The 27,440-nt window shown below is 47.0% G+C and overlaps 1 protein-coding gene across 1 annotated transcript in view; it reads left to right on the forward strand.

Annotated features, from left to right (window-relative positions):
• sycp2 (synaptonemal complex protein 2) overlaps nucleotides 1–27,440 on the forward strand; it is a 1,164,109-nt gene that overhangs the window by 775,207 nt on the left and 361,462 nt on the right. Inside the window, exons 25-27 of the mRNA XM_070894856.1 lie at nucleotides 14,391–14,451; nucleotides 20,405–20,448; nucleotides 26,761–26,818. Coding sequence (XP_070750957.1) covers nucleotides 14,391–14,451; nucleotides 20,405–20,448; nucleotides 26,761–26,818 — 163 coding nt within the window. The remainder of the gene's footprint in view (nucleotides 1–14,390; nucleotides 14,452–20,404; nucleotides 20,449–26,760; nucleotides 26,819–27,440) is intronic.

Genomic DNA, 27,440 nt, shown 5'->3' on the forward strand with positions numbered 1-27,440 from the left:
CAGTTTGTTAGATATATTAAAGAGGGAGTTAGATATGGCCCTTACGACTAAAGGGATCAAGAGGTATGCAGAGGAAGCAGGAAATGGGTACTGAGGTGAATGATCAGCCATGATCTTATTGAATGGTGGTGCAGGCTCGAAGGGCTGAATGGCCTACTGCACCTATTTTCTATGTTTCTATGTAGTATGAAGGCAGAGTAGAGGAAGAAGTGGCTGCTGAAAGCTGCTGAAGTTTATCATGCAGAATGTGCAGGGTGAGATAGAAGTGGAAGATGAGGTGTGACGATGATATTTCTGGTGTTAGAATGTCTCTCCAACCACCCTTGTGGCTGTGCCCGGGTCCTTGGGAGGACATGATCCATGTTTGAAGCAGATAGCTCTGTAGCCAGTAGCCAGACTGCGACCAGACAACCTAGTTGGAATAATGGAGGCACACAAGACTGAAACAGGGCACTTAAAAAACATATGATTGGGCAGAGTCAACATGGACTTATGAAAGAGAAATTGTGTTGACAAATCTGTTCAGGTTTTTTTCTAAGTTGTAACTAGCAGGGTAGAGGGGTAGTTTAAACTTGCTTGGCAGGCTTGGGAAGCTGAGCATAGATTCAGAAGGGGAAAAAACAGAGCTAGAGATGGAAGGTAGAAGAGTAGTAAGAGAGTTTAGAAGGCAGAGCAAACAAAGGTTGGAAAACCGACAAAAAAGGAATTTGCCTCTGCTTAATGGTACCTAATTGCAAGGAGTATAGTGAATAAGGCAGATGAGCTAAGGACACAGATAGAAGCGTGGAAGTATGATATCTTAGCGATTACTGAAACATGGCTGAAAGAGGGGCAGGAATGGCAGCTCAACATTTCTGGTTACAGAGTTTTCAGACGAGCTAGAGAGAGGGTTAAAAAAGGAGAGGGTGGCAAAATTGGTTAAAGAAACACTTATAGTTGTGAGGAGGGATGATATGTTGGAAGGATCATCAAATGAGGCCATATGGGTTGAACTAAAGAAAAAAAAGGTGCAATCACACTGCTGAGAGTGTACTATAAACCCTGAAACAATCCGAGAGAGATAGAAGAGCAAATTTGTAGGTAAATTTCTGACGTGCAAACACAATAGGGCATTAATAGTGGGGGATTTCAATTACCCTAATGTTAAGTGGGATATAATCAATGTAAAAGGTTAGAGGGCACAGAATTCCCAAACGGTATTCAGGAGAACTTTTTTAGCCAGTACGTAGTAAGCTCAACAAGAGGGGGGAATTTAGTTTTAGTAAATGAAGCTGGGCAGGTAGAAAGAGTATCAGTGGGAAAGCATTTTTGTGGTAGTGATCATGGGCTTTAATTTGCCCCAAAGCGTTTTTTTGGCTACTTGAAGAGCTACGCCTGATTTTTTGGGGCTGAAATACGCCAAAAAAAAGTGTTGTAAGTTTCCCCACTAGATCTCGTGGCTTAACCCGAGTTTTGGGGCAGGAGCTTTGCTCTGCGGCAAAAAGATCAGGCTGCCATGGTAACCAGGGACACAATGTGAGCTGAGGCTGCAAAGTGAAGCATACAGCCAGCTCCCAACACATTAAAAGCATTGAAAAACACATAGCAGCAACTTACCTCCAACCCCGCCCGTAGGCTCGATCTCTACCTCTCTCTCTCTCTCTTTCCCTGTCCCCCTCCCCCTCCCCACCGGGAACCGAGAATGGGACCGGATTATGTGTGTGAACCGGAGACCGGGAATGGGACCAGGCGGGATTGGAGGTAAGTTGTTGCTATGTGTTTTTCAATTCTTTCAGTGTGTCCGGGCATCTGCTGCGCCGCTTTCCTTAACTCGAGGGAAGGTTTTTCAGGATAGGCCACATACACTGGCCTAATCAGTACTGGAGTAACTCTCAGCTGGCCAAACTTCCCTAAATGGCCAGAAGTGACGCAGGTGGCTGGTTACGCCCCCTTTGGCTGAAAAAAAACGGACTTAAAAAATTCGTAACTAACTGAGTTCCGCTGGTGCAAATTGATTGGGGAAACTGGGGATTTTTAAGTTAGGTCAGAAAAAGCAGCCTGCTCCCAACAAAACGGCGCAAATACTGGGGAAAATTGAGCCCCATAATTCAGTTAGTTGGGGGAAGGCCAATTTTACAAGGTTGGGAAGTGATTTAGCAAATGTGGACTGGAAATAGCTACTGGCAACTGGAATCAAAGAAAACCCAAACATGTTTAATAATTACATAAAGAGCAAGAGGATAACTAAGGATAGAGTAGGGCCTATTAGGGACTAAAATGGTAATCGATGTATGGAGTCAGATGATACTTAATAAGTACTTTGCTGCTATCTTCACAAAAGAGGGAGACGATGCCGACTTTGAAGTTAAAGAGGAAGCGAGTGAAATATTGGATGGAATAAACATAGTCAGAGAGGAAGTATTCAGGGGTTTAGCATCTTTAAAAGTAGACAAGTCGTCAGAATCGCTTGAAATATATCCGAGGCTATTAAAAGAAGCAAGGGAGGAAATTGCAGAGGTTCTGACCATCATTTTCCACTCCTCCCTGGCTACAGGAATGGTGCCAGATGCTTGGAGGACTGCTAACGTTGTACCTTTGTTTAAAAAGGGAGGAAGGGATAAACCGAGTAATTACAGGCCAGTTAGTTTAACCTCGATGGTGGGCAAATTATTGGAATCAATTCTGAGGGACAGGATAAAACTTCATTCAGAAAGACACACATTAATCAAGGACAGTCAGCATGGATTTATTAAGGGAAGGTCGTGTCTGACTAACTTGATTGAATTTTTTGAGGAGGTAACAAAGAGGGTCGATGAGGGCAGTGCGTTTGATGTCGTGTATATGGATTTTAGCAAGGCTTTTGATAAGGTCTCACATGGCAGATTGGTCACGAAAGTAAAAGCCCATGGGATCCAGGGCAAAGTGGCAAGTTGGATCCAAAATTGGCTCAGAGGCAGGAAACAAAGGGTAACGGTTGATGAGTATTTTGTGACTGGAAGGCTGTTTCCAGTGGGGTTCCGCAGGGCTCAGAACTAGGTCCCTTGCTTTCTGTGGTATACATCAATGATTTAGACTTGAATGTAGGGGGCATGAATATGAGGTTTGCAGATGATACTAAAATTGGCCGTGTGGTTGATAATGAAGAAGAAAGCTTTAGACTGCAGGAAGGTCAGCTGGATAGAACAGTGGCAAATGGAATTTAATCCGAGAAGTGTGAAGTAATGCATTTGGGGAGGTCTAACAGGGAAAGGGAATACACATTAAATGGTAGGACACTGAGAAGTGTAGATGAACAAAGGGACCTTGGAGTGCATGTCCACAGATCCCTGAAGGTAGCAGGTCAGGTAAATAAGGTGGTTAAGAAGGCATATGGAATGCTTGCCTTTATTAGCCGAGGCAGAGAATACAAGAGCAGGGAGGTTATGGTTGAACTCCGAGGATGACTCTTTAGCAGTTGCTCAGCCGGCCTTACACCCTAAAAGAGATGTGTACCTCCCTTCGCGCTCCGCCCCACACTCAGAGCCCAGCCGATGAATTTCGCAAAATGTTCCCGGGCGCAAACTTTACTGCATTGCCGCCATTACCGTACCGAAATGAACAGAACCGAAAATCCAGCCCAGAGTATTTTTTAAACGGTGAGAGATTGTTTAAAGGTGTTCAGAATCACTGAACGGTAACATGCGGGTACAGCAAGCAAATGGTATGTTGGCCTTAATTCCAAGAGGATTTGAATATAAAAGTAAAGGGGGCTGAATTGCCCCTTCCTTTAAGGCCTGTTACCGCGGGAAATCGGCGGTCACGTTGCGAGTGGAATGGCCGCCGATTTTCCGTGGTTTGGCCGCCAGTTTGAAAATTCGGCTCTGGTGGTAACCCGCTCCCCCCACTATCGCTCCGCTGCTGCTGATCTGTCCTATGTGCGTCATCAGAGCACGCATCGCCGATGTGCCCTCCCGAATGTGAAATTCCGCTCTTAAAATATTCCTTCCGCTGCTCGGTTCCACCGGCAGCTTTTTCTGTCAGTGCACTGTGCTTGAAGTGTTTGTAAAATGGCGCTGCCATTAAAGGGGAGGACCTACTGCTGCGACTGCCATCTTATTTTATTTGTCGGAAGACTGCCAGGTCGGGCCGACAATTATGCCCCCGGGATCGGCCGGGCTGCCAACAGGCAGCAAGGCACCCCCTCTTGGGTGCCAGGCTACTGGCCCGGTCGAAATCCTCCCAGTGGATCTAACTTAAAGAATTGTAGCGGCTCTCCCCTTTAAATGAAGAGGAGAGACGTGACGCAACAACGTGATGACATCATCAGCGCTCCGCTGATAAGCGATAGCGGTGGACACTCCGCCCGTCCCCATTTCCGCCCCTCTACTTACCAGACTTCCACTCTCTGACTGACTTCCCGGCCGCTCGAAAAAAAAAGCCAAAGAGCAGAATTTCACGCAAGGGGCCACCACATCTCCTGCGGCAGAGAAAACAGTTGAAACAGGGTAAATGCGCCGCATTTTCAACGGGGGCCAATTTCAGCCTCAAGATGTCTTACTGAAATTATACAGGGCTCTGGTGAGACTACACCTGGAGTATTGAGCAACAGTTTTGGTCTCCTTACCTAAGGAAGGATATACTTGCCATAGAGGGAAATGAAGGCTCACGAGTGTTGTGTATGAAATGATACAATGAACTCCGTACTATGAGCCAGTGACTCGGTGTAACCTGGCAGTCTTTAATGGCTTCCAGAAGTGAGGATACAAAGGTGAAGTTCAGGTTATATACCGGGCCCAGCACGAGTGTACCTATGACCCTAGGACCTCCGACGGTAGTGCCCCACTTGTACATACATCACATCATCCCCCTCGCCCCCCGCCCCCCCAGTTTTTGGCACGTCCATATTACAAGTTCAAACGGTCCGGAGCTCTTCGCTCCCTGGTTGACTGTCTCAGTACAATCCCAGTGCTTCCCGAGTTTCTCATGACTTGGGGCTGGGCGTTGACCACAGTGGGTTCTTCTGATGGCTGGACGTGAGTTGGTTGGTCGTCTAAGCTCGCAGTATCTTCTTCCAACTGTTCCGGTTTGTCAGTGTATCTTAGCTTGATTTGATCAATGTGTTTACTGCACATCTGCCCATTCTTGATCTTAACCATATACACCTGGTTACCCTCCTTATCCGTAACATTGCCCGGAAGCCACTTGGGCCCTTGACCATGGTTAAGTACATACACTGGGTCATTTACAGATATGTCGCGTGACACTGTGGCGTGGTCATGATACTACTGCTGGCGTTGACATCGAGTTTCGACATAGTCGTTAAGGTCAGGATGGACTAGAGAGAGCCTGGTTTTGAGGCCTCTCTTCATCATTAGTTCCGCAGGTGGGACCCCGGAGAGTGTGTATGGCTTGTAACTGAGCAGTATGCGTGTCTGCACGGAACCGTAAGTTACACGTTTCAGGCTCTGCTTGATGATTTGAACTGCCCGCTCCACTTGACCATTGGACATGGGTTTGAACGGGGCTGACCTCGCATGTTTTATGCCGTTGCGTTTCATGAACTCTTGAAACTCCAGGCTCATGAAACATGGTCCGTTGTCACTGACAACGATGTCTGACAGACCATGTGTGGCAAACATGGCTCTCAGGTTCTCAATGGTGGCAGTGGAAGTGCTGGATGACATGATCACACATTCTATCCATTTGGAGTATGCATCCACCACCACAAAAAACATTTTACCGAGGAAAGAGCCCGCAAAGTCAATGTGGATTCTAGACCACGGTTTGGATGGCCATGGCCACAGATTAAGCGGAGCTTCCTTTGGAGCATTGCTTAACTGCATGCAAGTGCTGCACTGATGCACGCATGACTCTTAAGTCCGAGTCAATGATAGGGCACCAAACATGGGACCTGGCGATGGCCTTCATCATGACAATACCGGGATGCAAACTGTGTAAATCTCGGCCTTCTTTTCTTGGGCATTACAACACGATTGCCCCACAGTAAACAGTCGGACTGGATGGAAAGCTCATCTTTGCGACGGCTGTGCGGTTTGGTTTCATCATCCATTTCCTTGGGGATGGTCGACCAGTCCCCGTTAAGAACACAATGTTTTACAACCGATAGGGTCAGATCCTGGTTGGTCCAGGTCTTAACTTGTTGAGCAGTGACTGCCGACCCTTCACTCTCAAAGGCATCCATGACCATGAGTAGCTCTGCAGGCATTGGCATTTCCACCTCCGGTGTGGGCAGCGGTAAGCAGCTCAATGCATCAGCGCAGTTGTTGGTGCCTGGTCTATGGCGAATGACATAATCATATGCAGATAATGTCAGCGTCCACCTCTGGATGCGGGACAACGCGTTGGTATTGATCCCTTTATGTTCCGAGAACAACGATATAAGCGGCTTGTGATCGGTTTCCAGCTTGAAGCGAAGCCCAAAAAGGTACTGGTGCATTTTTTTACCCCATAAACACATGCTAAAGCCTCTTTCTTTACCCTGCCATAGGCTCTTTCTGCCTTGGACAGGCTTCGAGACGCGTATGCAACTGGTTGTAGTTTGTCTGACTCATTGGTTTGCTGGAGTACGCAGCCGACCGCATAGGACGCGCATCACAGGTCAAAACTAGACGCTTGCATGGGTCATACAGTACCAGTAGCTTGTGGGAACACAACAGATTTCTAGCCTTCTCAAAGACTCTGTCATGAAGTTCACCCCACACCCAGCCATCTTCTTTCCTGAGCAGCTTGTGCAAAGGCTCTAATACTGTGCTCAATTTGGGTAAGAAGTTACAAAGTAGTTGAGAAGACCCAGGAACGAACGCAGCTCCGTCACATTCTGGGGCCTGGGCGCATTTTTGATGGCCTCTGTTTTCGCGTTTGTAGGCCTGATTCCGTCTGCAACAATCTTTCGTCCAAGAAATTCGATCTCTGGTACCATGAAAACGCATTTCGAACATTTCAACCTGAGTCCCACTTTGTCCAGACGACGCAGAACCTCTTCCAGATTGTGCAGATGCTCGGTGGTGTCACGACCTGTGACAAGGATGTCGTCTTGGAATACCTCGGTCCTGGGGACAGATTTCAATAGGCTCTCCATGTTTCTCTGAAATATGGCTGCCGCCGAACGAATGCCAAAAATGTCATGAATCTTACATTATTATATATAACTGTATCCCAACATGCTATACATGACTGTAATAAGATATGACCTCTAACCACCAGCATACCTTACCACCGGGGGTGCACAGGTCTCAGGCAAGTGCAGCATTCCAGAGCTGTGAAATAAAGGTGCAGGTCCAGAGTGACCTTGACTTCACTACATGCCTCGTGTAAATCTGTACTGAGGGGACAGGACTTTACAGTGGCGACGGGTTATGGGATTACAGAATCCACAGAATGGCGAACAACGGATCAGATGAAAAGTACAATGCGGGAGACAATTGGGAGGACTTTATAGAAAGGCTCCAGCAAAGCTTTGTAACCAAAGACTGGTTAGGCGACGATACGGCAGACAAGAGAAGAACCCATCTTGACCAGCTGTGGCTCGAAAACATACACTATAATGAAGGATCTGTTGGCACCTGAGAAACCAGCAAGCAAGTCGTTTGAAGAATTGAGCACACTGGTAAGAGACCACCTGAAGCCAGCGAGCAGCCTACACATGGCCAGACACAGGTTCTACAACTACAGACGCTGTGTGGGTCAGAGCATACCCGACTTTGTGACGGAACTTCGGAGGTTGACTAGTTTATGTGAGTTCTCCGATGAACTGAGGCGAGAAATGCTGAGAGACTTTTTCATTGAAGGAATAGGCCACGCAGGCATATTCCGAAAGCTCATAGAGACCAAGAACCTGACCTTCGAGGCAGCAGCACTGGTTGCACAGACATTCTTGGTAGGGGAAGAAGAAACGAGGTTGATTTACAATGCAGGTACGACAACTAACGAAATAATGGAACAAGGAGTTCACAGCATTAGACAAGCTGCTACCCCCACACACAGACAAAACCAGCAGAACAGGCTTTCGACAGCAAGCAGTGGCAACAGAAGCCATCAAGGGCCACAGGAACGGCCGTTCACACCTCATCAACCCACAATGCGAGCAATCAACTACAAACTGAGAGAAGCTCAAGAGAGATCAGCCAGACGCAGCTCATTCTTTGCAAGCAGTCTGTGCTGGATGTGTGGGGGTGGGCACTCGTCAAGGGAATGTCGATTTCAGCAGGCTGTTTGCAGGAACTGTGAATATACAGGGCATTTGGCCCGCATGTGCAAAAAAACGGCAGCTCGACTGGTATATGAATCGGATGGGTCGGAAAGCGGACCAGAAGACGGTGGGGACAGTACCCGGGACACCGATGTACAGCGGGTCAACACAATCAATGGCCGCTGCTCCTACGTCAGGACGCCTCCTATAATGATGAGGGTCCTACGCAACGAGATATCTGTCAACATAGAGCTGGATACAGGAGCGAGTCAGTCTCTCATGGGCGCTCAACAATTTGAACAACTGTGGGCACATAAAAGAGACAGACCAAAACTCACAAGGGTCGACACCAAACTAAGGACCGATACCAAAGAAATCGTACCAGTCCTTGGCAGTGCCATGCTCTCTGTCACACACAAAGGGACAGTGAACCGACATCCCCTGTGGATTGTCCCCGGAAACCCCCCAGCACTGCTGGGGAGAAGCTGGCTGGCAAAACTAAACTGGAAATGGAATGATGTCCATGCCATGTCATTAGAGGAACGGACCTCCTGCTCAACAGTTATAAAGCGATTTGAACATCTCTTTCAGCCAGGTGTGGGCACTTTCAAAGGGGTCAAAGTCAAAATCTACATCACACAGGATGCTAGATCGGTCCATCACAAGGCCAGAGCTGTACCCTATGTGATGAGGGAAAAGATTGAACACGAACTAGACAGGCTTCTGCGGGAAGACACCTGTGGTATTTAGCGACTGGGCAAGTCCCATCGTCCCAGTCATGAAGCCTGATGGATCCGTACGAATCTGTGGGGACTACAAATCTACCATAAACAGAGTCTCCCTACAGGACCAGTACCCGCTGCCCAGAGCGGAGGACTTATTTGCCACATTGGCTGGAGGTAAACTTTTCTCAAAATTAGACCTCACATCTGCGTATATGATGCAAGAATTGACTGAGGAATCCAAGCTACTCACCACCATCAACACCTTTTCATGTACAATCGATGCCCATTCTGCATCAGGTCGGCAGCTGCCATATTCCAGCGCAACATGGAGAGTCTGCTCAAGTACATCCCGGGGACGGTTGTATTTCAAGATGACATACTTATCATGGGCAGGGACACCGACTCCCATCTCCGTAATTTGGAGGAAGTACTAAAGCGGTTGGATCGGGTAGGCCTACGAGTCAAGAAATCCAAGTGCCTGTTTCTCGCACCCGAGGTTGAATTTTTGGGCAGAAGGATTGCCACTGATGGAATCCGCCCAACAGAGTCCAAAACAGAAGCAATTCGCCTGGCACCCAGGCCCCGGAATGTCTCAGAACTGCGCGCCTTTCTCAGGCTACTCAATTACTTTGGGAACTTTATGCAGAACTTAAGCACGCTGCTGGAGCCTCTCCACGTACTACTCAGGAAGGGGTGCGATTGGTTTTGGGGGGACGCCCAGGAACGCGCCTTCAATAAGGCACGCAACCTTCTGTGTTCCAACAGTGTTTTGACTTTCTTTGACCCAGGTAAAAAGCTAGTTCTCACATGCGATGCGTCAGCGTATGAGGTCGGGTGCGTTTTGCAACATGTCAATAGTGCAGGCAAATTACAACCCATAGCTTATGCCTCCAGGTCACTTTCGCGGACGGAGCGAGGGTACGGAATGGTAGAGAAGGAGGCGCTCGCGTGCGTGTACGGTGTCAAAAAGATGCACCAATACCTTTTCGGGGCCAAGTTCGCATTAGAAACCGACCACAACTCCTCACGTCGCTCCTATCCGAGAGCAAGGCAATAAACGCCAACGCCTCAGCGCGAATTCAACGGTGGGCACTCATGCTGGCATCCTACGACTATACCATAAGGCACAGACCAGGCACAGACAACTGTGCCGACGTGCTCAGCAGGCTACCCCTGGCGACCACGGAAGAGTCTGACGAACAGGACTGTGAGACAGTCATGGCAATCAATGCCTTTGAGTCCACAGGTTCACCCATGACGGCTCGCCAAATCAGAGCCTGGACGGCCAGCGACCCCACGTTATCCTTAGTAAAAAGATGTGTCCTAACCGGTGACTGGGCAGAGGCTCGCGATGCCTGCCCTGAGGAATTAAAACCCTTTCACAGGCGCATGCATGAGCTATCACTACAAGCAGACTGCCTGATGCGAGGCAGAGAGGCATTTGTCCGGGAGTTCCACCGCGAGCACCCGGGGATCGTTCTCATGAAGGCCATAGCCAGATCCCACATCTGGTGGCCTGGTATTGACGCGGACTTGGAGCTCTGCGTCCGAAGGTGCACCATTTGTGCCCAACTCAGCAATGCCCCCAGGGAGGCTCCACTGAGCCCCTGGCCTACCAAACCGTGGTCGCGGGTGCACGTAGACTATGCGGGCCCATTCATGGGCAAAATGTTCCTCGTAGTTGTAGATGCATTTTCAAAGTGAATCAAATGCACCATTTTAAACTCGAGCACAACCTCCACCACTGTGGAAAGCCTCGCAACCATGTTTGCAACGCACGGAATCCCTGACATATTAGTCAGTGACAATGGTCCATGCTTCACCAGCGCAGAATACCAAGACTTTATAATTGACCACGGCATAAATCACGTCAAGACGGCACCGTTCAAGCCGGCCTCCAACGGCCAGGCGGAGAGAGCAGTGCAAATCATTAAACAAGGCATGCTTAAAATCCAAGGTCCCACGCTGCAGGGTCGCCTGTCGCGACTGCTGTTGGCATACAGATCTCGTCCGCACTCACTGACTTGGATCCCCCCCACGCAACTGTTGATGAAAAGGACTTTAAAAACAAGGCTCTCATTAATACTCCCAGACATGCACAAAATCGTTGAGGCAAAGCGCTGTAAGCTGACTGATTACCATGACAGAAATTCGAGGGGGAGATGGAATGAGATAGGGGACAAAGTGTTTGTACTAAACTATGGCAGGGGTCCCAAATGGCTTGCAGGGACAGTAACGGGCAAGGAAGGAAACAGGCTACTGGTAGTACCAATGGACAATGGCAAAACCTGCCGGAGGCATGTAGATCAAGTCAAAAGCAGATTTACCAACAGCACTGCGGAACCAGAGGCAGACTATAATGTGGAACTCGCACCATACCTGGTGGACAGACAGAGGGAACAACCTGAGGAAAGGGCAATCCCAACAGACAGCCCAGGCGAGTCAACAACAATCACACCAATCGAAACAGTCAGCCCAGGCGAGATACCAGCAACCACACCCAAAGAAAAACAGACACCAAGGCAAACAACTGAACCACAACTCAGACGCTCCACGCGAGAGCGTAGACCACCTGAAAGACTGAACTTACAAAGACAATAAGACCTTGGGGGAGGGTGATGTCATGTATCTTACATTATTATATATAACTGTATCCCAACATGCTATACATGACTGTAATAAGATATGACCTGTAACCACCAGCATACCTTACCACCGGGGGTGCACTTGCAAGAGGCAGGTATACAAGGGCAGGTCTCAGGCAAGTGCAGCATTCCAGAGCTGTGAAATAAAGGTGCAGGTCCAGAGTGACCTTGACTTCACTACATGCCTCGTGTGAATCTGTACTGAGGGGACAGAACTTTACAAAAAGGGCACCTGTTGTAAATGAACAGTCCTTTGTGCGTATTGATGCATGTAAGTTTCTTTGATCATTCAACCAGTTCCTGTGTCATGTAAGCTGACGTTAGATCCAATTTGATGAACAATTTTCCCCCGGCTAGCATTGCAAACAGGTCATCAGTTTTCAATAGTAGGTACTGATCTTGTTTCGAAACTTAGTTGATCACGACCTTGTAGTCTCCACAAATCCTGACCGTGCCGTCGCTCTTTAACACCGGAACAATGGGACCGGCCCATTCATTAAATTCGACCGGTGAGATAACCCCCTCGCGTTGTAGCCTGTCCAATTCGAGCTCGACCTTTTCTCTCATCACGTGCTTTGTGATGGATGGGCCTTGCATCTGGGCCGAGGTGAACCTGCACCTTGGCTCCCTTCAAGCTGCCAATTTCCGGTTCAAACAGTGAGGGAAATTTGCTCGGCACTTGAGCACACAAATCATCATCCGCTGATGACAAAGCTTTGATATCGTACCATTTCCATTTTATTTTCTCAAGCTAGCTCCTGCCGAATAACGATGGGCCATTGCCCGGGATAATCCATAACGGTAGATCATGAACCGCTCCCTCGTACAACACTCTTACTGCTGCACTACCAATCAGGATCACTGGTATGAGCTCTTTGGTGTCGGTATGCAACTTCAGATTTATCGGACTCAGCTTGGGTCTCTCTGCCTTGGTCTCCCACAGCTTTTCAAAAGTCATCTGGCTCATTATCGATTGACTCGCACCCGTGTCTAATTCCATGGATACTGGCACGCCTTTTAATTTTACCTCCATCATTATCGATTGGCTCTTTGTTAGGAACGCACGTACGCTATACACTTCCTCCTCGGAGCTTTCAAATGTATCAGGCTGCATCGCCAGATCCACGCTGAATTGATCATCATCCACGTGGTGTGTCACAGCTCGCTTGGTCCACTGTGGACACGTCCGCTGAAGATGCCCTGTCTTCGCACACCCTCTGCATACATACTGCCTGAAGCGGCACTGATGGAGTCGGTGATTGCCCCCACAACGCCAACCCGTTGAGCTCGGATTTGCGTCCGATGGCGGGCTTTGAGCGGCTCCCGTTCTCGCATACGCAGTCGAGTAGGCCCTCGATGGCGAACTTTGAGCGGCTCCCAGTCTTGCAGATGCAGTCGAGTAGGCCCTGCCACGTGCAGCTCTGCCGGCCGTCACTACAATTTTGTACACAGTACTTGCTGTGGAGTTCCTGTTTTGTCGCGATATCTGCTTCGTGCTTTTCTACGTGGACATACAAGCCTGAGCGATGGTGATGACCTTGCTGAGGTCCAGCGTCTCCGCAGCCAGCAGCTTACTTAAGATCGTCTTGTGGTTGACCCCGATCACAAAAAAGTCACGCAGCATGTCTTCCAATGCAGGCCCAAATTTGCAAGGCCCTGCAAGACGTCTCAGGTCGGCAACAAATGCCAATAAGTCCTGGCCTTCTGGACGAACGTGCGTATAGAAGTGATATCTGGATATGAGGATTTCTTCCGTGGGTTTAAGGTATTCCCGAACTAGAGCACACAGTTCTTTGTAATCCTTTTCTGTAGAAAGAGTGTATAAGAGCAGATTCTTGATGTGTGCATAGATCGTAGGGCCACAGAAAAACTGCCCTGCGCTTCTTTGCATCCTCGTCTTTGTTTAGGTCGTTTGCCACGAAGTACTGGTCAAGACGATCCGTGAAATCTCCCCAATCCTCTCCCTCATTGAATCTCTCGAGAATTCCAACAGTACTCGATCGTGCTGAGCTCGCCATACTTTTACGTAGGTTCGTATTTGCCTCATCGTCAGTTGTGGTATATGAAATGATACAATGAACTCCGTACTGTGAGCCAGTGACTAGGTGTAACCTGGTCAGTCTTTAATGGCTTCCAGAAGTGAAGATACAAAGGTGAAGTTCAGGTTATATACCGGGCCCAGCACGAGTGTACCTATGACCCTAGGACCTCCAACGGTAGTGCCCCCCTGGTGGTGGGCAGACCTTGTGTACATACATTACAGCTAGACTGATTCCTGGGATGGGGGTATTGTCCTATGAGGAGAGATTGAGTAGACTAGGCCGATATTCTCGAGAGTTTGGAAGAAAGAGAGGTGATCTCATTGAAACATACAAAATTATTACATGGCTTGACAGGGTAGGTGCAGGAAGAATGTTTCCTCTTGCTGAGGAGCTTAACACCAGGGGTCACAGTCTCAGAATAAGGGATTGGCCATTTAGGACTGAGATGAAGAGCAATTTTTTCACTTAGAGGGTGGTGAATCTTGGAATTCCCTACCCCAGAGGGTTGTGGAGGCTCAGTCTTTGAGTATATTCAAGACAGAGATCAATAGATTTTTGGATATTAAGGGAATCAAAGGATATGGGGATAGTGCGGGAAATGGAGTTGAGGTAGAAGATCAGCCATGACCTTAGTGAATGGCGGAGCAGGCTCGAGGGGCCGAATGGCTGATTCCTGCTCCTAATTCTTATGTTCTTATGTAACAGCCTTACTTTTAAATCGTATAAATCAAGTGAAATGAAGGAATGTGTGTAATTTGGATGTAATTACCTTCAGTGACTGCCCAATAAATCCGATTCTTTCTGCCAACAGCACAGGCGATGTTTACAGTTTTGATGGTAGCTCGGCCGATGAAGCCACTGTAACACTGGGGGTAAGTTTGCACTTTTCCAATGGATTCAATGGTTTGCATGGGGTTGTACGTTTCCAGTATTCTTCAAAGGATAATGATAGTGAAAGGACAATTACGGTATAACGTCTATAACACACCAAAAATGATCTTATACCTCGTACAAATGTACACCCCACTAAAGGAAGTCAGTATTCCTCCCTCCAGCCCCACCTACCATTATATCATTGCGTCCTCAGATCCATGCCTCTGCATACCTCTTACACAACATGTAGGAAGAACACACAGCTTTCACCATTTAAACAGTCCAGTAGATAGGTCATCCACCTCCCTGTTTCTTCCATCTTCCTCCAAAGTATTACATGTGATAAGAAACTTTACTGTATAAGGTTGAGTGGATGGGCTGAAAAGCCTCCCTCATCTGTACTTACCTGTGCGAATGCCTTACAGGACAAAACATTTATTTGTGCCTTCATACAGACTCAATAATTGGGTCTTGCACATCAGAGCCATTGAAATGACTTTGGTGCAAATCCTGTCAGACAGCATTTACAAACAGTAACCTACAATTGGCATCTGCCACTGACATAGATAATAAAGGGCACGTCTTGAACGGGGACAAGCCAACAACTGTCAGACATTGTACTAACTTTTTCCTCCGTCCACAGTGGATGGCCTCACATTTGCCTCAAAACCCAAGAACCAATTTTCTACTACCCCACTCCTAAATAGAGGCCAAGAAATGAGTGCTAATCCTTTGCTCCCATTTTGCTCCTGAATAGCACAGCAGATGTTCTTCCTCTGTGGCTTTTCTAGTCTCTGCACTTCAAAAGGGCGCAGAAATATAAATTATATTCGATAAATGTTAGAGACTTCGCCCCTCTAACCACCTCTTATAATACTGGAGGGGCAGATGTTACATAAGAACATAAAAAATAGGAGCAGGAGTAGGTCATACGGCCTCTTGAGCCTGCTCCGCCATTTAATACGATCATGGCTGATACGATCATGGACTCAGGTCCACTTCCCTGCCCGCTCCCTATAACCCCTTATTCCCTATCGGTTAAGAAACTGTCTAGCTCTGTCTTAAATATATTCAATGTCCCAGCATCCACAGCTCTCTGAGGCAGCGAATTCCACAGATTTACAACCCTCTGAGAGAAGAAATTCCTCCTCATCTCAGTTTTAAATGGGTAGCTCCTTATTCTAAGATTATGCCCCCTAGTTCTAGTCTCCCCTATCAGTGGAAACATCCTGTCTGTATCCACCTTGTCAAGCCCCCTCATAATCTTACACGTTTCGATAAGATTATCTCTCATTCTTCTCAATTCCAATGAGTAGAGGCCCAACCTACTGAACCTTTCCTCATAAGTCAACCCCCTCATCTCCAGAATCAACCAAGTGAACCTTTTCTGAACTGCCTCCAAAGCAAGTATTTCCTTTCTTAAATATGGAAACCAAAACTGTATGCAGTATTCCAGATGTGGCCTCACCATTTCCCTGTATAATTGTAGCAAGACTTCCCTGCTTTTATACTCCATCCCCTTTGCAATAAAGGCCAAGATTCCATTGGCCTTCCTGATCACTTGCTGTACCTGCATACTAACCTTTTGTGTTTCATGCACCAGGACGCTCAGGCCCTGCTGTACTGCAGCACTTTGCAATTTTTCTCCATTTAAATAATAATTTGTTCTTCGATTTTTTTTTTCTGCCAAAGTGCAGAACCTTACACTTTCCAACATTATACTCCATTTGCCAAAGGTTTGCACACTTACTTAGCCTATCTATGTCCTTTCGCAGGTTTTTTGTGTCCTCCTCACACATTGCTTTTCCTCCCATCTTTGTATCGTCAGCAAACTTGGCTACGTTACACTCAGTCCCTTCATCCAAGTCGTTAATATAGATTGTAAATAGTTGGGATCCCAGCACTGATCCCTGCAGCATCCCACTAGTTACTGATTGCCAACCCTAGAATGAACCATTTATCCCGACTCTCTGTTTTTTGTTAGTTAGCCAATTCTCTATCCATGCTAATATATTACCCCCAACCCTGTAAACTTTTATCTTGTGCAGTAACGTTTTATGTGGCACCTTGTAAAATGACTTCTGGAAGTCCAAATACACCGCATCCACTGGTTCCCCTTTATCCACCCTGTTTGTTACATACTCAAAGAATTCCAGAAAATTTGTCAAACATGACTTCCCTTTCATAAATCCATGCTGACTCTGCCTGACTGATCGTTTGCGCTCCGTTTTTCACCCCAAAGCGGCAGCAGTGGTGCCGGTGAGGTATTGTGGGCAGCTGGTCAGCCTCCAGCTCCCCCTGGGGTTTTCGGAGCCGGATTTGCATTGGAGCAGAGCAGCACCGCCCAGAAGAGCTGTGCCGGTGTGCAACGTCCCTGGTTGCAACACCAGCTCGCTTTTCGACTCCCGCCCGAACCGTACTCCCTGCAACGCGCCCCACAGTGACCGCTTGTAAATACGGGTGGTTCGACCAATACCGACTGCAGAGAGGTAAGTAATGCTAAGGTAAGTGCAATTGTTGTTCTTTTAATTTTTTTTGCGATTTATGTTATGTATTAGGAATGTTTTTGTGGGTTTTTTTCAGCTTTTTTTTCTCCCCAGGTGTCTCTCTCCTGGGCCAGCTCTTTAGCTCGGGACTTTCCCATGCTAATACCCTAAGAGAGGTGTACAACACCTCTCTTAGCGCTACCCCCCAGACTCCAGAGGGGCGATGCAGACACAGCTATCAAGGAGGAGGAGTGTGAAATATTAGATAAAATAAACATAGTGAGAGAGGAGGTATTAGGGGTTTAGCAGCTTTGATAGTGGATAAATCCCCAGGCTCAGATGAAATGTATACCAGGCTATTGAGAAGTAAAAGAGCAAATAGCAGAGGCTCTGACCATCATTTTCCAATCCTCTCTGGCTACAGGTGTGGTGCCAGAGGACTGGAGGACTGCTAATGTGGTACCTTTGTTTAAGAAAGAAGAAAAGGATAGACCAAATAATTACAGGCCAGTCAGCCCAACTTCAGTGGTGGGAAAATTATTGGAAAAAATTGTGAAGGACAGGATAAATCTACATTTAGAAAGACACAGATTAATCAGGGACAGTCAGCACAGATTTGTTAAGGGAAGATCCTGTCTGACTAACTTGATTGAATTTTTTGAGGAGGTAACCAGGAGGATCTATGAGAGCAGTGCGTATGATGTAGTGTATATGGATTTTAGCAAAGCTTTTGATAAGGTCCCACATGGCAAACTGGTCATGAAGGTTAAAGTCCCTGGGATCCAGGGCAAAGTGACAAGTTGGATCCAAAATTGGCTCAGAGGCAGGAAGCAAAGAGTAATGGTTGATGGGTGTTATTGTGACTGGAAGGATGTTTCCAGTAGGGTTCCGCAGAATTCTGCATTATGTCCCTTGCATTTTCTGGTATACATCAATAATCTAGACTTGAATATAGGGAGTATGATTAAGAAGTTTGCAGATGATACTAAAACCGGCTGTGTGGTTGACAATGAAGAAGAAAGTTGCGGACTGCAGGAAGATATCAATCAACTGGTCAGGTGGGCAGAACAGTGGCAAATGGAATTTAATCCGGAGAAGTGTGAGGTCATGCATTTGGGGAGGACTAATAAAGAAAGGGAATACACATTAAATGGTCGGACACTGAGAAGTGTAGAGGAACAGAGGGACCTTGAAGTGCATATCCACAGATCCCTGAAGGTAGCAGGCCAGGTAGATAAGGTGGTTAAGAAGGCATATGGAATACTTGCCTTTATTAGTCAAGGCATAGAATATAAAAGCAGGAGGGTTATGCTTGAACTGTATAAAATACTGGTTAGGCCACAGCTGGAGTACTACGTGCAGTTCTGGTCACCGCATTACATCATCATCATCATCATAGGCAGTCCCTCGAATCGAGGATGACTTGCTTCCACGTCAAAAAGTTCATAGGTGTTTCAATGATGGACCTAAAATTCCAAGTCCGACCTAAATCTTGAAGGGTGGAAGATGCCTGTGTGTGGATTGTTTTAACGTGGGTTGACCGTTGTCACATGGGCTTGACAGAGCTAGGCCTTGGTCCAGTAGCAAGGATTAACCAAGGCGACTGGAGACCAGCGACGGACCTAGTGTACACACATATCACAGTGTGGGCTGGCCCGTGCTGCCTCTCCTGGGCTTTGATCACATCCCTCTACAATCTCTCGCCGCTCCTGCTGTACCTGCTCACGCTCCAATCACCGACCTGGACCTTGATCACGTCCCTCTTCACTGCCGCATTACAGGAAGGATGTGATTGCACTGGAGAGGGTACAGAGGAGATTTATGAGGATGCTGCCGGGAGTGGAGAATCTTAGCTTATGAGGACAGATTGGATAGGTTGGGTTTGTTTTCCTTGGAACAGAGGAGGCTGAGAGGAGACCTCGTTGAGGTGTATAAAATTATGAGGGGCTAGATATCGTGGATAGAAGGGACCTATTTCCCTCAGCAGAGTGGTCAACAACCAGGGGGCAAACATTTAAGGTAATTGGTCGAAGGTTTAGAGGGGATTTGAGGGGAAATTTCTTCACGCAGAAAGTTTTGGGGATCTGGAACTCACTGCCTGAAAGGGTGGTAGAGACAGAAATCCTCAGCACATTTACAAAGTACCCAGACGTGCACCTGAAGTGCCGTGACCTGGAAAGTGGGATTAGCTGGATAGGCTCTGGTTGGCCGACACGGACACGATGGGCCGAAATGGCCTCCTAACATGCTGTAAACCTCTATGATCCTGTGACTCGGGGCCCAGCTTCCCAATTTTGATAACTGAGGTGCAAAATGTTCTCGGGCACAAACTTTACCGTCCCGCCGCAATTACTGCCCAAAATCATCAAATCCGAAAATATAGCCCTGGCTACAGTTCAGGGATCTCTGTATTCCACCTCCCCCTCTTACCACTGGGTACAGTTCAGGGATTACTGTATTCTAACCCTCTGATAGCACTGAGTACAGTTCCAGGATCTTTGTACTCGAACTCCCTGTGTTCAGGGGGAAGCACCTCCCAGAAAAAAACATTTTCTGCTAATTGCAGAGTTTTGGTTTACATGCTATTGGTCCAAGAAATCTCTCTCTCTCTTTCTCTCTCTCTCTCCACCCTCCACCCCCCAGCCTCTCTCTCTCTCTCTCTCCCTTTCCGGGCTTTCTCTCTCTCTCCACGCCCCACCCCCCAGCCTCTCTCTCTCTCTCTCTCTCTCTCTCTCTCCTTCCCCCCCCAGGCCGCTCTCTCTCCCCCCGCCAGCCTCTCTCTCTCCCCCCCCCAGGCCCTCTCTCCCCTTCCCCCCCAGGCCTCGCTCTCTCTCTCTCTCTCTCCCCCCTTGCCCCCCCCCCAGCCTATTTCTCTCCCCCCCTCTGCCCCCGACTCTCTCTCTCTCTCTGCCACCCCCCCAGGCCTCTCTCTATCCCTGGCCAGCCTCTGTCTCTCCCCCACCCCGGCTCTCTCTCCCCGACCCCCCCCGGTCCCTGCCGCCTCTCTTTTGACATCACCAACCCTCACCCCGCACCCCCCACCCCCGACCACCATCAGGCCCAGGCTGGCCGGGGGGGCTGGGGAGAGTTGGAGCCTCAGGTCCTGCTGCTCGGCACCACGGTCATGGAATGATTCGGACGGGAGGGGGGTGGAGCTTGATAAGGGGCGGGGCTTTATTATAGCCAACATTCTCAGCCATCATCACCAAAACATATTATGTGGCCATTTCTCTTTTTTTCTTTCTGGAACCTTGCAGGGTACAAATTGTCTGTTATAATTTCCTGCAGAATCTGTGACAACACTTCAAAAGTAATTCATTGAAGTGCATTTGAACACCTTAAGCTCATGAAAGCAGGTTTTTTTTCTGTGGGGATTTAACTCCTCGTCCTCGCTAGTCTGAATGGAAAGAAGAAGGAGGGAATGAAAAAACATCGGTATATAATCTGCTTCTTCTGCTTTTCACAGGCGAAGTACAAGAAAGTACATCGACAAACCAATACAAGTAAAAGGTGGGTCATATATTTTGCAGTCTTTTAATAGTGTAGAGGGCAGGGCTTTGTAAAAGTAGATCTTAGGCAATATTAAACATAGAAAATAGATGCAGGAGTAGGCCATTCGGCCCTTCGAGCCTGCACCATCATTCAATCAGATTATGGCTGATCATTCCCTCAGTACCCCTTTCCTGCTTTCTCTCCATACCCCGATGCCCTTAGCCGTAAGGACCATATCTAACTCCCTCTTGAATATATCCAATGAACTGGCATCAACAACTCTCTGCGGCAGGGAATTCCACAGGTTAACAACTCTCTGAGTGAAGAAGTTTCTCCTCATCTCAGTCCTAAATGGCCTCCCCCTTATCCTAAGACTGTGTACCCTGGTTCTGGACTTCCCCAACATCGGGAACATTCTACCCGTATCCAACCTGTCCAATCCCGTCAGAATCTTATACGTTTCTATGAGATCCCCTCTCATCCTTCTAAACTCCAATGTATAAAGGCCCAGTTGATCCAGTCTCTCCTCATATGTCAGTCCAGCCATCCCGGGAATCAGTCTGGTGAACCTTCGCTGTACTCTCTCAAATAGCAAGAACGTCCTTCCTCAGATTAGGAGACCAAAACGGAACACATATTCCCGGTGAGGCCTCACCAAGGCCCTGTACAACTGCAGTAAGACCTCCCTGCTCCTATACTCAAACCCCCTAGCTATGAAGGCCAACAGACCATTTGCCTTCTTCACTGCCTGCTGCACCTGTATGCCAACTTTCAATGACTGATGAACCATGACACTCAGGTCTCATTGCACCTCCCCTTTTCCTAATCTGTCACCTTTCAGATAATATTCTGTCTTCGCATTTTTGCCCCCAAAGTGGATAACCTCACATTTATTCACATTATACTGCATCTGCCATGCATTTGCCCACTCACCTAACCTGTCCAAGTCACCCTGCAGCCTCTTAGCGCCCCCTCACAGCTCACACCGCCACCCAGTTTAGTGTCATCTGAAAACTTGGAGATATTACATTCAATTCCTTCATCTAAATCATTGATGTATATTGTAAAGAGCTGGGGTCCCAGCACTGAGCCATGCGGCACTCCACTAGTCACTGCCTGCCATTCTGAAAAAGACCCGTTTATCCCGACTCTCTGCTTCCTGTCTGCCAACCAGTTCTCTATCCACATCCGTATATTACCCCCAGTATCATGTGCTTTGATTTTGCACACCAATCTCTTGTGTGGGACCTTGTCAAAAGCCTTTTGAAAGTCCAAATACACCACATCCACTGGTTCTCCCTTGTCCACTCTACGAGTTACATCCTCAAAAAATTCCAGAAGATTTGTCAAGCATGATTTCCCCTTCATAAATCCATGCTGACTTGGACTGATCGTGTCACTGCTTTCCAAATACGCTGCTAATTCATCCTTAATAATTGATTCTAACATTTTTCCCATTACTGATGTCAGGCTAACCGGTCTATAATTACCCGCTTTTTCTCTGCCTCCCTTTTTAAAAAGTGGTGTTACATTAGCTATCCACCAGTCCATAGGAACTGATCTAGAGTCGATAGACTGTTGGAAAATGATCACCAATGCATCCATTATTTCTAGGGCCACTTCCTTAAGTACTCTGGGATACATACTATCAGGCCCTTATCGGGGATTTATCGGCCTTCAATCCCATCAATTTTCCTAACACAATTTCCCGCCTAATAAAGATCTCCTTCAGTTCCTCCTTCTCCCTAGACCCTCGGTGCCTAGTACTTCCCGAAGGTTATTTGTGTCTTCCTTCGTGAAGACAGAACCAAAGTATTTGTTCAATTGGCCTGCCATTTCTTTGTTCCCTATTATAAATTCTCCTGAATCCGACTGCAAGGGACCTACGTTTATCTTCACTAATCTTTTTCTCTTCACATATCTATAGAAGCTTTTGCAGTCAGTTTTATGTTCCCGGCAAGCTTCTTCTCGTATTCTATTTCCCCCCTCTTAATTAAACCCTTTGTCCTCCTCTGCTGAATTCTGAATTTCTCCCAGTCCTCAGGTTTGCTGCTTTTTCTGGCCAATTTATATGCCTCTTCTTTGTATTTAGCACTATCCTTAATTTCCATTGTTAGCCACGGTTGAGCCACCTAACCCGTTTTATTTTTACTCCAGACAGGGATGTACAATTGCTGAATTTCATCCATGTGATCTTTAAATGTTTGCCATTGCCTATCCACCATCAACCCTTTTGGTATCATTTGCCAGTCTATTCTAGCCAATTCACGCTTCGAACCATCGAAGTTACCTCTCCTTAAGTTCAGGACCTAGTTTCTGAATTAACTGTGTCACTCTCCATCTTAATAAAGAATTCTACCATATTATGGTCACTCTTCCCCAAGGGGCCTCGCACAACAGGATTGCTAATTAGTTCTTTCTCATTACACATCACCCAGTTTAGGATGGCCAGTTCCCTAGTTGGTTCCTCGACATATTGGCCTAGAAAACCATCCCTAATACACTCCAGGACATCCTCCTCCACCGCATTGCTACCAGTTTGGTTAGCCCAATCAATATGTAGATTAAAGTCGCTTATGATAACTGCTGTACCTTTATTGCATGCATTCCTAATTTCTTGTTTGATGCTGTCCTCAACCTCACTACTACTGTTTGGTGGTCTGTACACAACTCCCACTAGCGTTTTCTGCCCTTTGGTATTCTGTAGCTTCACCCATACCGATTCCACATTATCCAAGCTAATGTCCTTTCTTACTATTGCATTAATTACCTCTTTAACCAGCAATGCCATCCCGCCCCCTTTTCCTTTCTGTCTATCCTTCCTAAATGTTGAATACCCCTGGATGTTGAGTTCCCAGCCTTGGTCACCCTGGAGCCATGTCTCCATGATGCCAATTATATCATATTCATTAACTGCTATCTGTGCAGTTAATTCGTCCACCTTATTCCGAATATTCCTCGCATTGAGGCACAGAGCCTTCAGGCTTGTCTTTTTAACACACTTTGCCCCCTTAGAATTTTGCTGTAATATGGCCCTTTTTGCTTTTTGACTTCGGCTTCTCTGCCCTCCACTTGTACTTTTCTTCTTTCTATCTTTTGCTTCTGCCCCCATTCTACTTCCCTCTGTCTCCCTGCATAGGTTCCCATCCCCCTGCCATATTAGTTTAACTCCTCCCCAACAGCACTAGCAAACACTCCCCCTAGGACATTTGTTCCGGTCCTGCCCAGGTACAGACCGCCCAGTTTGTACTGGTCCCACCTCCCCCAGAACCGGTTCCAATGTCCCAAAATTTGAATCCCTTCCTTCTGTACCACTGCTCAAGCCATATATTCATCTGAGCTATCCTGCGATTCCTACTCTGACTAGCACTTGGCACTGGTAACAATCCTGAGATTACTACTTTTGAGGTCCTAATTTTTAATTTAGCTCCTAGCTCCCTTAATTCGTCTCGTAGGACCTCATCCCGTTTTTTACCTATATCGTTGGTACCTATATGCACCACGACAACTGGCTGTTCACCCTCCCTTTTCAGAATGCCCTGCACCCACTCCGAGATATCCCTGACCTTGCACCAGGGAGGCAACATACCATCCTGGAGTCTCGGTTGCGGCCGCAGAAACGTCTATCTATTTCCCTTACAATTGAATCCCCTATCACTATAGCTCTCCCATTCTTTTTCCTGCCCTCCTGTGCAGCAGAGCCACCCATGGTGCCATGAACTTGGCTGCTGCTGCCCTCCCCTGATGAATCATCCCCCCCAACAGTACTCAAAGCGGTGTATCTGCTTTGCAGGGGGATGACCGCAGGGGACCCCTGCACTACCTTCCTTGCACTGCTCTTCCTGTTGTTAATTGGTACACCAGACTTGGAAATAAAACAGAACAAAAATGTAATATATTTGAGGCTGATTGGGAATCTGTGTGCGTGCGTGTATATGTATGTATCCAACAAAATCAAGATGGAAGTGGGTTAATAAGGAGGTTAAGGGAACCTCATAAAAGCAAAAATACTTAAAAGGTACAAGGAAATAGCAGCATGAGAATCATACAGAAGGCAACTGTGGATAGCTCAATAAAGTAGCGGGAAACAATGAGATGAAAAGCAGTAAGTATCAAATTGTTAATACTGGAAGGAAGGTTACAGAATAAGTAGGTCCATTACAATAAATTATCAAGATATGGTAGATAGTGAATGGATTCTTCATCTCCTTAGAAACATTGGGCCCAAAATTGGTGAAACCCAAGGCCCGCACCCTCTATACTCTTCACACTAACTTTGTCCCAATCAATATTTGGATAGTTAAAATCCGCTACTATTACTGCCCTATGGTTTTTGGACCTCACAGCAATTTGCCGACATATTTGCTCTTCTATCTCCCTCCCACTGATTGAGGGTCTATAATACACGCCCAGCAATGTGATCGCCACTTTTATATTTTTCAGTTCGACCCATATGGCCTCATTTGATGATCCCGCTTAACATATCATCCCTCCTCACCGCTGTAACAGTTTCTTTAATCAATACCGCGACCCCTCCCCCTTTTTAACCCCCTCTCTTTCCTGTCTAAATATCCTGTAACCAGGAATATTGAGCTGCCAAACCTGCCCCTCTCAGCCATGTCTCTGTAATGGCTATAATGTCATACTCCCAAGTGTCTACCTGTGCTGTCAGCTCATCCGCCTTATACTCCTTGCATTGAAATATATACCATTCAGCACAGGAAGACCTCCTTGATTACTTCTTACCAACCCTTGTTTCCTCTGTTTTACAGATTCACTTTTTACACTCTTGCTTTCCAATTTCAGCTTTACTTCCTTCCCTATTGAATTTCTCAGGTTCCCATCCCCGAGCCAAGCTAGTTTAAACTCTCCCCAACAGCACGAGCAAAACTCCCCACGAAGATATTAGTCCCGGCGCTGTGGAGGTGCAACCCGTCCGGTTTGTACAGGTCCCATCTCCCCCAGAACCGGTCCCAATGCCTCAGGAATTTAAAGCCCCCCCTCCTGCACCAACTCTCCAGCCACGCATTCCTCTTCTCTATCCTTCTATTCTTATACTCATTAGCACGTGGTACCGATAGTAACCCGGGAGTCCTACCCTTTAATTTTTCTCCTAGCTCCTAGCTTGCTGCCTGCAGGACCTCATCCCTCTTTCTAGCGATGTCATTGGACCTGATTTGGACCACAATCTCTGGCTGTTTACCCTTCACCCACTCCCCACCCCGCCCCCCAGAATGCACTGCATCCGCTCTGTGACATCCTTGACCCTGGCACCAGGGAGACACCATACCAATCTGGAGTCATGTCTACAGCCACAGAAATGCCTGTCTATTCCTCTAACTATTGAATCCCCTACCACTAAAACTCTTTTATTCTTCGTCCCTCCCCCCTATGCAGCTGAGCCACCTGTGGTGCCTTGGAATTGGCTCTGGCTGCACTCTCCCGAGGCATCATCACCCTCACCAGTACTCAGAAGAGAATATCGGTTTGAAAGCAAAGTGGACTCGGGGGGGGATTCCTGCACTACCTGCCTAGCGTTCTTCCTCCGTCTGTGTTCACCCACTTCCCCTCTGCCTGAATGCGTTTAAGCAGCGGGGTGACCACCTCCTGAAACATGCTATCCACGTAGTTCTCAACCTCGCGGATGCACCACAGTGACTCCAGCTGCTGCTCCAGCTCCTTCTTCACAAAGGAGCACTAGACAAAGTCATGGTCAATGGGGCTAAGGGATTAATAGCCCATAGAATAGAAGTAAAGGATGTGTTATATTAAACAATGAGTAAATATCTATAAGGTTCCTGAGTAATAAAATATATCTTAGAATCCTTGAGGAATTAAGCTGTGAAGAGAGGAAGCAATATTTGTTGGAGTAAAAATGAGAGCTATGGTACGGGTTTTTGAAATGAGGTAGAGTAAGGTTGAAGCAAATAAGCTGTTTAATTTGTATGATGAAGGTAAGATTAGAAACAGACACACGTATAAAGTTCATAAGGCTTGACCAATGTCCCCCATCCCTTGTCCGCCTGCAGATTTGTAAAACTGATTACCCAACAAGGCAGCTGATCCAGGGCCAACTGATGCCTTTAACAAGGGCTGGATCAATATCTTGAGATGGGGCTTATTATTGTTCTTTTCCCTCAGTACCCCTTCCCAACTGGAGAGTTTGTGGAAGAAATCTCATGGCCCTCCAAGTGGGAAGGAGCAGATGGTGTGTGGGGATTGGTGGTAGTATATCAGACATGGACTCTGGATTAGGCTTTATTGGCCAAATGGCCTTTCCTTACTATGGACTTGATTTTAATGGTTTTTATGTAAATAATGGTCTTTCAGAGAACCTGAGAAGGAAAATATGAAAAATAGTCTTACAAAGAAAGAAGTAGTACCCAAGGTAGGTTGATTTCTCTTCAATTCTTGGGCTGGTGGTTCAGAGATCTGGTAATGTTGTACTAACTGCGGACTGGAATCCATTCATTTCCCTGACCGAGATACTTCTGGGAGAGTTACCTCCACATTATTATGTACACAGTTACACAGATCTTTGTAAACTAATTACATCAGTTGAGTTGGAGAATGATTCTTGTCTCAACTTGTATTGTTAATTAGGAAGGACCATTTAGCTCATCCCTCTTCACCAATACTTCAATAACAGCATAGCATTTTCAACATCTTCCACTGATTTTACTTGTACTTCCCTGCTTTGCATGAGCCTGCAGTGTTATTGACAGTTAGCATGCTTTAATCAGATCTTGGAAGAAATTGGCAATCCTTATTCAGCCACGATGATAACTTGTTTCCCCTCCCACCATCCCCTTCAGTAATTCTCCCCAGTAGGCACTCAGTCAATTCTGAAATGCTTCAGATCTAGTTCTGCTTTGCCCTCCATCCCTCCCATCCAGAACACTTTTGAGTATTTCTGCTTTGCTCTCGTCACTTGCTTCCTGCCACCAACACCTCCCCTGAATGCTCCAGCTATGTTATACTCGGTCTTACAAGTGCTCTAGCTTGACTTC

This window comes from Pristiophorus japonicus, chromosome 12 (genome assembly GCF_044704955.1).
Source record: "Pristiophorus japonicus isolate sPriJap1 chromosome 12, sPriJap1.hap1, whole genome shotgun sequence".
Lineage (NCBI taxonomy): Eukaryota > Metazoa > Chordata > Chondrichthyes > Pristiophoridae > Pristiophorus > Pristiophorus japonicus.